Consider the following 13842-nt stretch of genomic DNA (forward strand, 5'->3'; position numbering starts at 1 on the left):
TGTGAGTCATTTATTTTAATAGAACAAAAACTTATATTTATTATTTATTTTTTTATTTTAATACTTTTTAATGCAGTTCAGGACTGCATTAAAGGTCAGTGGGTAATAGATACTCACTGCCAAAGAAGCATACATACAATACAGTGCAATAACTAACAATAGATAGCTAGAGTTTGTTAAAATTGGTAGAAATTGGTGCTCTAGAGCAGTGGTGGCAAGGGCACCAAAGGTGAAATGTACAAGCTCTCTCAGGGTTGAAGTTATTAGTAAAATGCGACCATAAGTAGTTAGTTAAACGATGTGCTGGTAGATAGTGAAAGATCAATGACTGGTAAGTAATTGTATAGTCTGGCTATCCTGTTAAAGTAAAAATGATGTTGTGTTACTGATGATGTCCTTGGATGATTCAGTTTTTGGTTAATCCCAGATCTGGTGTTGCCTCTTGCAAAAGTAATGTAGTTGTAGATGTTAAAATTATCAGTGGGTGACTTTAATGATTTTATTAGAAACAGTATATCTTGGAGGAGTTCGTAGTGATACATGAGAGGCAGGAGATGCAGTTGTTCCAGTCTGAGTTTGTATGAGGATGTATAATCGTTAAGAATATATTTAGTGGCTCTTCGTTGAATGGGTTCTAGTGCAGTAATGTCTCTTATTAGTTGAGGCCTCAATAGTTGTGAACAATATAATAGTTGTGATCTGACTAGTGCTAGGTATAGACGTTTCTTTGCCTCAGCACTGTTAACCTGGAATGTTCTTCTAATAAGTCCTAAGGTTTGGTAAGCTTTCGTACATATGTTGTTATAGTGTGGTGACCAGCTGAAGTCAGATGTGAATGTTACTCCAAGATCTTTATGCTGTGCTAGACATTTAATAGGATTTCCATTGATGGTGTATGTAGGGGGGACTGTTGTAGTCGAGAAGAAACGTAAATGAATAAATTTGGGTTCGTTGAAAGGTAAGTCAGTCAGGGTGCTCCAATTAGAAGCTCTGTTGATATCAGTTTGTAACTTTGCAGTATCTTCACGAGATATAATTGCATATAGAAGTTTGGTGTCATCAGCGTAAAACACTTGACCGCTTTAGTAGAATGTGTGACTGCTCTATTAGAGTATCGACATTTGTGAGAATACTTTTTTATAACTTGGGCAATATTCCAGATAAGTAAATTTATTTCTGATAAATAGATCCCCTTAATTTGCATGTATGAAGCTTTGTTCAATGTTCAATTACTCTAATAGAGCATACACCAGTTGCAAAGTTACTAGATATAGTCAACTGCTCCATTAATCAGATTTAAATTATTGAATACCAATTGTACAGTAGTAATATATTATTTATGAAAGCTCTTCAGCTAATGTGTGCGAAGTGCTGGTTATCTTTAATGTTTACTTTTATACAGGGGTGGATACAGGGGGTCAAGGGGGGCTCTTGACCCTCTCCAAAAAAATTTAGTATATACAGCATACCAAGATTGAGATACTCTAATAGAGCATTTACACTAATAGAGCAGTCACTCTAATAAAGCAGTCACAGTATTAGAGCAGTGTGTAGCGAGCTATGTAAGGGTTTTTATGTACTTTATCAGCTATAAATGCATAGTTGGTGAGGTGGGCAGCTATTTTCAGCTGGCTGTGACCTTTTTTTTTGACTCACCTTACCAAACTAGACAATGTAGTACCTCAGTTCATTTTGACCTCCCCTTTCCACAAGTCTGGATCCACCCCTGCTTATATGTGTTCTTATTTGATAGCTTTTATGCAATATGCCTACTGCTTGGTTTGCAGTTTTTACATGAGAATGGAATGGTATACAGGTGCTGTGTTCCAATAGTATATAACCTTTGTGTCCTTCAAAGACTTAAAGTTGGACAACTTATTGTTTGATATAGTGATGGGTTCCTCAAGATAGTAGCTGAGTTTCATCTCTGTAAAGAGGATATGTGGCATGGGACCTGGACCAGTACTTTCTGTGGCAATTTTTAACTTCTAAAGCAAGGTTTTATTTTGTACACTGTATATGATCAGCCAAAAATTCATATCAAGTATTAACGATGTATCTTACACAAGAGCAGTTAATTGGAAGAGAGGCAGGAAGCACATGATTGTGTGAATGTTGTAATGTATGTATGTTTTGTTTATTTCACAGTCACCATTTGCTGGGGATATCGATGATGAGGGAAGAAGTACTATTTGATTCGAAGAAGTTGTGCGGTACCTGAGCTTTCTCTCTTCAGACTCAGCTGTATTTGATATCTAAACACCTTCCTAGGGCAATAGCTACTAATCATTTTAGTCTCCGTCCCATACACAATCTGCATTCTATTACAATGTACGTAACTAAATTTAGTTTAATCACCTGGCAGTCTAAAATGCCATCTAATTTCCTGCAGGCATGCAGCTAGTGATCAGAGTATTATGCTGAACTTAGCTATTACAGGTTTCAGAAACACTTTAATATGCCACTGCTGAATGCATGAGATCAGCATATTTCAGAACTTTATTAGTATTAGCTTTATGGATATGCAGTAGAAGAGTATTGTACAATATCCATGTTTTGTTTGAATAGCTGTCAAACTTCACTTTGAAAGATCTGATAGTGTTTGTTGAGATATTTCCTTGGGCATTGATTACAAGAAATTTGATTGAATATTTAATCTGGAATGTGATATTTATGTTGTATAATTATAGCGAAGTCATGATTGGAATGGTTCAAACAACCATAATATAATAATTCTCTTTTATCGATACAAATGGCGGTACTGTAATAGAGGAGTCAAATGCTCAAATAGAACAGTACAGTCATTAAATCCAAATTTTGTGGTTGCTGGTCAGTATGATCTTCAGTAACTATGTTATATTTTTGCCAATTTTGCAAATGATTGGCTATAATATGACTTAGTAGCTACTGATATCTTCTATCACAGAATTGTAGTTGTTGTACATGTGACACAAACTTTTTGATCATTGAAATAAGATAGCTAAAGACTCTAAGGGACTTCCCACAATTTTATCCACTGTGAAGCGTCAATAAATTGGCAAACACACTTTCTTTCTTCAGTGATTTCTCCTACAAAACATTTCAAAAGAGCAAACAGTAAAACTGACTGTTAAATTCTTACTACATACCAAAAGAATGGTTGTCCTCTGTACCCCTCTCACTAGCTCCTAATCTTCTTTCTGGATTCCTTCTTAGTAGCTGAGAAGTATACAAAACAACACTTTTACTAATTAACAATAACTTTTTCTCAAGATAGACTACAACCAAACACATTTATGAAGTATATACTGTAATTACAGACATCTATTTTATGTCTGTTATATGTGCTTTGAAGTTCTCTTGTCAAAACATACTTCAATATTAACTGTTACAAGGCAATTTCAATTATATAAAAATATTTGTCAATCAATTATACATACAATCATGGGGATAATTAATAAGAAAAATCATACACATGCATGGACATTGAACCTCAGCTATACTCATGGTATTTAGGGCTCTTTGTCAGCAGGTTGAGAGACACCAAGGCATACTGCAATGATCTCAAACAAAGTCAGGAATCCAGCTCCTGTAAAAAGTCCCAAATGGCCACCGAAGTCAGCAATGAACTGAAATGTTTCATATTCCTGAATTTCAGCATAACTGTTCCGGGATAGCTGATTGTAGTACAAAGTGATCTTAAGAAAGTTGTCTCTGAAAAAATCCTGTGTTCTGTTTTCATTAAAGCTTGTCACATTGTTGGCATCAGTAGTCAAAATAAAATCAGGTATTGCAGGTGATTTATTTTTAAGAACACCTGCACGTCCAATAAGTGACGGGAGATGCTGTGCAGGAAATAATGCATATGAGAGTGTATGCTGATATGAATCAGGAATATAGCAGGGTATGGGACAGTCACATGTGTTGTTCTTCCAAAAATTGGCTAGTACTTCAAAGCTGCATAAAGCATGGTCGTTTGGGGAACAAACTGTAGCATTACCTGGCATGTAAAACATCCTACACCCACACAACTTAATAAGAACCTTAGTTCTACACTCATCCAAGCAAGCTTCTCTAGTATAAATCTCAAAATAATCAAGCCGTAATTCTTTTTTACATGTCCCATAAGGTGGTTGAAGATATGTGAACTCTTCACTATTTAGCAAAACATCAGTATGAAAACCTGGAGATGCAGTGAACCCTAAATGTTCACCAAAGTATGGAAAATCACCTTGCCTGTGAATATATACCTTAACACCAACTGAACTAGCAGAGGTTAGAAAGTAGTCGTATTGTTCTACATTTAAAACCAGTTCTAAGCCATGTTCAGCACCAGGAGTGCTAGTGTAGAGTGTTTCACTGGCGTCAGCGTTGAATGTAAAGCATTTTCCATTCACATTAATTTTAGTAGTAAAATTACTCACTGAGCAAGGTGTATTGTTGAAATAGCATGACCACAGCATGTTTTCTATCAGTGTCATGTGAAAATTGTGCGAAACCTCCAGCAGCAAATGCTGCAACGTCGTTTGTTAAAGCAGTAGCTTCCTCAGTCAAATTAATATCAACATTCAACATGCTTCTAGTAGAAAGAACATCAGCAAACAGAGTAGCTTGAAATACTTGGTCTTCATCATAATTCAAACTTTCCTGAAACTTGCTTTTTGCAAACCGGTTTAAATTACATACTGTGATAGCAGGAAATTTTAATTTGTCTGTAAATTTCTGCTCCCTGATGATGAAAGTTTTGTAATTAAAATATGCAATGCTAATTGAAGTTATTGCCCAAATCAACAACCCTACAGCAATAATCAGCAGGGTCATCCAGTAAGCTATTCTGGTAAATGATCGACTTGCAGCCATATGAGGCAGACCGTGAAATGATGTACTTTGACAGAAATATTGCAATCCTCTCCACACTTTGAACTTATTTGTTTGAATGATCTTTCTCTCGGCTTTGGTTAAATCTGGGTGTCCTGCTATTACTTTGTTCAGTAACATACCTTCATTGGTAATAAACTTACCATACAGCTGATTTTGACTAGGAGGTAGTAGGGAAGTTGTGCTGCCCTCGTGTGAAGCAGTAGGCATGACATTTAAGGTCAAGGTTGGTTGACTGCATGACCACAGTGACTCCCTCCGAAACGCTTCATCACCAGGTGAAGTGCGCGGTCTCTTGATAAATATTTCAGTATCAGAAGCATTATTATCCTGTAATTGGGAACCATTAACTGGGATGATCTGTACTACGCAAGGTGCAGCATCATTAGCCGCGTTGTGTGAATCCACCCGAGGGCACGGATCCAGCAGAATCCCCTAGAAAACGGTTCCGTGAAATAACTACATTTCTGTTTGAACGTACGTTCATGCTGTGTCTAGTATAGCATAGATAGTATAGTAGGGTATATACTATCTATGAGTATACGTACTCTCTCACCACACCCCTTCTCCTCGCGAAATTATTCTCCCGTATATCTCGTGCCTAGCCGGGCTCGCGCTAATTGCGCACTAGCTGCCACCATAGATACTAAATACATAAGCTGCCACCGGCTGGGCAAAGTCTCGGGCTCGCGCTATTGCGGTGTTTGCACATTAGCGCGAGCCGGCTGGGTACGACACAGCACGAGATTTGTGTGTCTCAGGTTTTCGAGCAGTTAAATTGGGCCAGCCACACTTTGTCGAAGCAAACATGGAGCAGTCTATGTTCAAATCTGTAGGACTATTTCGTGCAATGGAGTATTTAGATAGTTTAAAAACACCAGATGGAAGAACTCCTGTAATCCTCGAGTGGCTAGCTGCAGATCTCTGTGACCACAAGGAAGAGGTTATGAATCATTTTACTAAGATGAAGAACTTTAGAGAAATACTAATATCTATACTTCTATTGATCATAAAAGGAGATAAGAGGTATGTTCTTTTGTCCAGTTAAAAAAAAGTGTACTACGTACTTCGACCATTGGCATCATTTATATTACTAACCAGCTTGCTATTGCCCTTAACCTTTCTTGTAAGTGCAGTGGAAAGTTAGTGTGTGCTATTATTGATACAGGCAATAATATATTATATTGTATTCTGCGTGGGAGGATCAAAGCGATGCTGCATATCGTATTGTACAATCAACTGCATAACTGTACTGTATGAGTCATACAGTACAGTTATTATTAACACTTTACAGTGACCAGCACTGAAGGTCTACAACAACATGTGGTGCAGCCTTAGGATTACCTAACCTAGTTTCAAGGACTTAGACTTAATGACTTATGCAGCTAATTGGGCAAATACAGTAGTTATGTGGAGAATTTAGATAAGGAATGTTACGTAAACAGCTCACTGTTAATCGCTAAAACCAGCCAAACTAAATCCTATGAGTTCGTTCTACGGCTAGGAATAGATTGTATAAACACTTACTGATTGTCTGCTCACGAAGTTATTTAAACACGACTCTACTAAGACAGCACGATTGATCACATGCTTGACATTGTAAATCGCTAAAATTAGCCAAACTAATCCTATTAGTTCCTTCTATGACTAGAAATAGATTATATGAACACTTACTGATATCCTGATCACCGAAAATCGCATTACGGTTTGGGTACTAGAGAAAATCGCTCTGAACCAGACAACCAGGAAGTACAATATAACACTTAAAGCACCGCCTTGCTTGTGTGTACAAAAAATACAGTACTCGGGGGGGTGTCTCGAGGCAAATACAGCACTTGGCTTCGCCTCGTGCTGTATTAGCCTCTCGACACACCCCCTCATGCTGTATTTTTCATACACACGCGCATGGCGGTGCTTTAACTATAACTGAAATGTACTGTATGCACGTAATGTACACTTGTATACCTCCCAGAAGCCAAGGTTTACGTGTTTATGGTCTAGTACAAATGACCCCCACTGATTACGCATTCCTGCTAGATGGTGTGTGACTCAATACTATTTACCCTAGATACTCTCATAATGCTACTTACATTATGGCGGTGTTGAGTGAAACTGATATGGTAAAGGAGGAATTGCTGTTGACAAAGAGAGATGACATTGAGACATTTTGGGATACTTCACGACCAAAGAATTTGCTTTTACTTATTAGCTGTGTAATTCACAACGGTGACGAAAAATCTGTTTTAAATACACTAGTTTTGTTAGGAAACCTAGTACGTAAGTTTTTGTGCTGCGTCTAATATATGACTTAGCTGTGTATATGCATAATACAGTTAATGGTATAATTATTTACGCCTTTACTTGTCATAGTTAAAGACAGAAGCTGGTTTGTCATGGTTGTATTCACACTCATCATTGCACATAAATGATTTACTGGATGATGTCATATCATTAGTCTCCTCAACTTTTCATGATCATTCTGTTCACAGTAGTGCTGAGTTTATCATTGCAAGGTATGTCCCATGTACATACACTGTGTATGGCATACGAGAATATTGATTAAGTAATGTATCAACTATCAAGCTCCAAAAATAAACTTGCTGCCTGTATTTGATAGCACGCATTTAGGTATGATGTGTTAAATTGTAAACGTGTGCTTGTATAGGATCTGTTCAAGAGAAGAGGGAAGAAAGATAGTGTGTTGTAATCCTTTCTTCGACCAATTAATCTCACATCTTATATTCTCTTTAGAGAGTGAAAGCAAAGGTGAATTATAGGGAAAATAAAATACTTGTTTGCACTGTTGTTTCTCACAGAAGTCACACAGAATGCTGCATATGCTTTGGCAGAATTGTGTCATTCACCGCTTATTTGTAAAGTCATTATAAATACTCAGTGGGCAGCCAACTTAGTAAGCTGTAAGTATATTTATAGTTCTTAGCAGTTCTTGGTCTGATCACTAGGTAGAAATGTTGATAAAACTATTGTCAAGTGATCACATTCCAGTTAGAGTCAATTCTTGTAATGTATTAAAATCAGTAGTATCTTCAGATGAAGGTTTCCAGTGGCTCAATGAGATGCAGAATGTTGAAGCCATGTTAATGTGCATTATACAACTGTTGGATAGCTCAGCAGAAAATAAAGAGATTGGCTTTTCAGCGGCCAGGCAAGTTGACATTTTCATCAGAAATATTATTGCACTGCTATATATGTATTTAGCTTTTTTAAGAACTATGTAGCTCACCAAAGTGGTTGTCGTAGAATTAACCAAAGTAAAAATATTTGTACTTTATTAAAGGTAAAAGTTAGCATGCATGCAAATGGTAAATATTTACAGAGTGGTGTATACATTTAGCACTATGAGTCTGAGTTTAGTAATATACCAGAGGTAATAAAGAGAGAAATAAGTTCTTTGAACAAAAAGACAACACGATTAATTCAACCGGATCCTCCACAACTCAATGGTAAGGTCATTGGTGTAGGTATGATGCAGTTTATGCAATATCACAATTATAGTGCAAGGACCAAGATCAATTGTGATTCACATTATCTGCCAAGAAAATGCAATCTGTGAAGTGTGGCAAGGTATATGGGTCTGGGGAAATTGTACTTATTGTCCATGGCAAAGGCTTTGGTTTTTCTCTGCCATGAACACAAAGCTGCATGAATACACTGTCTAATTATCAACAAGGGTTAAGTAGTGTGCTTTTCCTGGCTGCTTTCTCCAAGCCCAGTGGTGAGCTGTAAAAACAGATTTGGACTTTGGGATGGCTGTATGTGGCTATATAGCTCGATCTGTAGTGTTAGAAAAAAAAGGCTTGTTCAGTAAATTCCTTTCATTTTCTCCAGTACTCTATAGAACAGTCACCAAGGAAAATGTTTAACAATGAGTCTAGTGTTTGACTGTTTACAAACTCTATCTTTTGCTTTTACAGAAATTGTCAACAGTGTTGAGCTACCTAGCTACTAGTTGACTATTTCTAAATGGGTTTTGATAGAAACTACCAAACCCAACCAGAAAGTACTGAAACCCATCTTTCAGGTGGTGATCTCCTTTTGGATTATATAAAAAATTTACTTGTTTTCCTTATACATGCTTGTGTTATCTGTGAAATAATTTTATTCATAGAGGTATACCTCTCATATGCATATTTTCTTCTTATATGTTCTGTTAGGAACCACCATTATACATAGTAGCAACCAGGGCACTTATTTAGTCAAGGGTCTCACACCTTTTACCAACTACACGTTTCGTCTACGTATGATAGTTGGTCAAGAGAAGGGACCATTTAGTAAAGTAGTCATGGCACAAACACTGGAGGATGGTAAATTAACACTTAACGTACAACTTGTGTTTTAACATTGACTGGTTTATAAGAACCAGGACGATGCTTGAACCTTTCAGCTGCTTCAGTAAGCTGTCACCAAATACAGTTATCATGGGATGCTCCCCACAACATCAATGGGTTACTGAAAGAATTTAGAGTGTATAGAAATGGTTAGTTTTGATCATATTAATTAATTGTAATTGCAAAGATGATTAATCAGGTCATGTAGTAACTGCTACACCTAAAAGTTCTGTGATAGTGTCTGGATTAAAGCCCCAACAACACTACAGATTTGAGGTTTAAAGTTTGTAGTATAGAATAACATAATTCATTTGGTTTCTAATAGGTTTCATGTGTTAATGGTTCTTATGAAGGACCTGCCATATCTGCAGTATCTAAAACATATCCAGAAGGTGTGTATAAACATGAATTGTAATTAACGTACAGTATAACCAATGTATACATTTGTTCTTTAGTGTACAATGCTACTTCAAAGCCTTCTGTGGTTGTATTGAGTGATCAAGAACTCTTTGTAACTTGGCAAAGGCCAGCACGTTTATTAGGCCGATTGGTACGCTATGACTTAATAGTTAATAGTGAGGTGGTGTACAGTGGAACTGATACTAAGTACACTGTAAAATCTTTAACTGGTGGTGAAATGTATGAAGTCATGGTAAGTTTTAGTAACAATTTTGATTTTTGATGATGTAATTTTTAAATAGGTAGCAGTCGTCTCAACAGAAGTGACTTGTAAAAGTGAAACTATTAATAGAAGAACAGCCAAGTCACAAAGTATGTATATTTCTTTCTTAATGAATATGTGTACATTAACTTTCTTTAGATAAACCAATGCAAATAAATGTAGAACGCAAACGCCAAAAAAATTCTTTGGTATAAACCAGTTCAATTAATTGAATTAATAATTAATGTAACTCATGTAGCATTCAAGCCTTCAAGACTTACATGCAGCATCATCAATACATGGTAATTGTACAATTGTAATATGTGTTAATCTGAGCATTGACATTGCAGGTTCAAGTAGTGACTTATTCTCTAAAAGTCATCAGTCACCGGACCATGTAAGATATTTGCATTGTTTCCTTTAAACAGTTTTGCACTTGACAACATAGTAGATTACTGTGCAATCAAACCAATTTGAGTAGAAAACAGTCTACTCATGTATATACTTGTATTTGCAGTAGAAGTGGGTGCTTGTTCCCAAAAACAATATAGTAGTACCGTTGAGTCAGACATTTTTATGTCTTGTAAAATGCAAAGAGAAGTGATCCACAGCTTATTATTAAATAATTTGTTGCAATCACTCTCTTAGCTACCATCTTGACCTTTTAATGCTGCAAGTTGGCATGGTTGTATAGTAGGGACCACAAAGGAGTAGGCGTGGTCCACAAAGTAATATCACCCAAAAACCAGCTTCAATTTTCCCTGACGATGATGAGGCAGTATTGGTTAGGTAAAACTAAGCCCAAAAAGCTTTCAGATCGACCCGAAATGCTTTCAAGAAGTTTCTACGGAATTTTAAAAATGCTTTATTTAACAGAATTTTCTACTGACTGCCTGACTGACTGACTGATGCCTCCAGACAAGCGTAGCTTGATAATGGCTAAGGCTATGGACTTAGTTTTTTCACTGTTTGACATCGCTTCAGCCCAAAAGATACCTTTTGGCATACTGCAGTACGTACAATGCATTCTTCATGGACTTACCAGTGTCCTCCTTTGTGTCCCATTCATCTTTGCGGACAGCGAAAAGTGTCGACTTGGCGATAACACATGATGGCTTCCCTTTGTAACAGAAATCATCTGTATTTGTCATAGTAGCTATTTTGATAGCAGAGGTGCTTTTCGAACAGTTCTTGATTCGTACTGCTGTGTAACGGGTTGAAAATAGCCGACAATGAAGTATAATGGATACTTCACTTTTCAGACAATAATTGATATAACTGGTGGTGCGCGGCACCATTTCTTTTGGTATGTGTGGATTGCAGAGGTGGTTTTCGAACAGTTCTTCATTTGAAATGCTGCGTAACGGGTTGAACATAGCTGACAACAAAGCATAATGGATACTTCACTTTTCAGACAATAATTGGGGCGCACGGTGTCATTTCAGATGTGGTATGCGTGGGTTCACCAGTTTATTTACAAAAAAAAGTTAACAAACAAAGACACAGGAATTTTCAACTAGAGTAGGGACCATAACACATCGATAAAAAAGTACTGAAACAAGCTGGAGTAGTGGACGATATTAAATTACAGTAAAACAACAAGAAGTGTTATATATATATCCCTACTGTGCATTTCCATAATGGATCTTGAGCACAGTAGGGATATAACACTTATTGTTTTACTGTGATTTAATATCGTCCACTACTCCAGCTTGTTTCAGTACTTTTTATCGATGTGTTATGGTCCCTATTCTAGTTTAAAATTCCCAATTTTTTTTGTGTAGTTGTAATAAAATGCTTGATGAAATTTGTTTTATTGGAGTTACTGAGTCCAAATGTGTGTATGCAGTATAAGACAACTATGTGCAAATGTACTCTGTACTCTTTTAAACTTCATTATGAAATTATATTATAAACCTACTATTGCTAGCATCATCAGGAACCAACAAGTGCTGCAAGGGTGCTGATATTACCAGTGTTATGGCATTGTGGGATTGCATTAACAATGCCATGTCCTTAGGTGACTGTTCTATTAGAGTATCTTGATCATGTTTGTTACACATATTTGGTTTTTGCCAGCCGTGAGTATGATAACAAATCAAGTTTTACATGAGTAACTTACACCAAAGCTGATTCTCTAATTTATAGTTAGAGCGTACCAATAAGGTTTCTACGACCCTAGGATGATGTGGGTAGGGGATACCACATCATCTAAGGGGCTCTAAGTCACATAGAAACCTGTTACAAGTATTTCCTGAGCAAAGCATATAAAGAGGGAGTGAGAGGAAGTGGAAATTCATCAAGATTTATCCTTACACTGTGACATTTGTAAGGATGCCTGTCTTGATATGCTGTAGACCACAGGCTACTGACTAGTTAGGGAGGGTTCTATTCTTATCATACAGTATGATAGTACTGTATAGTATGATTGTGGAGTTTTGGCTTTCTTTCCCAAAAATATCACTCAAAAACCAGCTTAACAGCTTGGCAGTATTGGTTAGGCATAACCATGCCCATATATGTACCCCAACAAGTCTGTGTGGGGTTTTGTTTGGTTGGGCTTTCTGCTAACTGACTGACTGACTGACTGACTGACCGACTGACTGACCGACCGACCGACCGACCGACTGACTGACTACCTGGCCCCATATACAGCCTAGTTATAAGTATGTTTGAAAAGTTGCAAAATTAAAGGAGAAAACAAGCCCCCTGCATGAGTGGACCTGGGCAGCCTTGTTGTGCTTGAACGCTTGCAGGAGTCTGCCAAGTGCTCAGGACATTTTGTGTTTTATGGAAGGAGCACAAAGCTATGTAGTAATCATATGTGTGAAAATCACATGCTGCAATTATCACACTGCTGGATTTCTTGGTCTCACGCTGTACAGTTTCGTTAAACAAGCTGCATGTGATTGAAGTAGGAATTAAATGTGTACTACATGTATATGTGACCTTCTTTGTGTCATTGCTACTGTATATAGCTATGCACTTCTCAGATATAGTTGATCACCAAGAGACAAAAAGGAAGTTTTTAAAAATTTGAAGTCATAATCTACAAAAGTATATAAAATTCTTAATAACTACTTCAATACAGATTTTACTAATTTATAAACTTTCTCAAATACTACCACCAGGGGGCATCAGTTCAAGTTGTTTAAGGAACTGTCAAGATTGTTGTGTAGATCGAATTACTTTATTAATAGGATCACCAATGATTGGAATAGCTTACCTACTTACGTAGTAAATAATACCTCAATAAATCGTTGTTATATACAGTTATTTACTAGATTCAAGATTTATTTTTGTATAATACATTGCATTGATCGGGTATACAGGCTATGCCTTTACCCGTATTTAATCATAATCATAATCATAAAAGCTTTGACATCATAATTCCTCTATGCATACACCTTGTACAGTACATTCCAAAGCAATTTTTGTGAAGTGATATTTTTCATGTAGCTACAGTTCATTGAATTTTGATTGTTTATACTATTTAGGTATCTGGTCAGATAATGCAAAATCTTTTGGACCAGTACAGCAGAGAATTAAGCCAGTCAACACCAGATTTAACTGCTACTGCTCACAAGACTGATGGTGGCAGTCCAGTGATGTTGAGAAGAAACTTTCATCATGATTTAGACACACATCAAAGATTTCAACAAACTAAAAGAGGTCTCCATAATTTAGTTGGCAGTTCTTCACAACACAGAGGAAAACAGCCGTCTGAACTGTTTAATTTTTCATCGCCTAAAGCCTTTAATAAACAAAATTTGTATCATTCCAGGTTTTCAAAGCCTAGCTAATCACGCAATTATCTTTTGTTATGTTCTGTACATATTTTTATTTTCTTACTGTGTATATCAGTCTTTATTTTGGTCATATCAGGGACTTGCTGAAATGTGGTCGATCTTGTGCCCATGCAGACTGCTTTTTTCTGTAGTGTGGGAAATCCCACAAAGGGAGAATATTAATGTG

General features: G+C 36.8%; 1 protein-coding gene and 1 pseudogene across 1 annotated transcript; one reads left to right on the forward strand and one right to left on the reverse strand.

Annotated features, from left to right (window-relative positions):
• Positions 1–2763: 2763 nt before the first annotated feature.
• Positions 2764–5441, reverse strand: LOC136265856 (acid-sensing ion channel 2-like; annotated as a pseudogene).
• A 146-nt stretch (positions 5442–5587) lies between these two features.
• Positions 5588–13755, forward strand: LOC136265858 (uncharacterized). Its single transcript, XM_066060790.1, has 19 exons — positions 5588–5883; positions 6926–7130; positions 7228–7370; positions 7523–7623; positions 7674–7768; positions 7821–8023; positions 8077–8155; positions 8213–8321; positions 8374–8442; positions 9033–9182; positions 9236–9355; positions 9406–9482; positions 9532–9598; positions 9662–9858; positions 9908–9977; positions 10027–10076; positions 10127–10169; positions 10218–10264; positions 13365–13755. Exons 1-19 carry the CDS (start codon positions 5666–5668, stop codon positions 13668–13670), a joined length of 2349 nt encoding a protein of 782 aa, XP_065916862.1. The 5' UTR covers positions 5588–5665; the 3' UTR covers positions 13671–13755.
• The last annotated feature ends 87 nt before the right edge of the window (positions 13756–13842 follow it).

The sequence above is a fragment of the Dysidea avara genome, chromosome 9, assembly GCF_963678975.1.
Source record: "Dysidea avara chromosome 9, odDysAvar1.4, whole genome shotgun sequence".
Lineage (NCBI taxonomy): Eukaryota > Metazoa > Porifera > Demospongiae > Dictyoceratida > Dysideidae > Dysidea > Dysidea avara.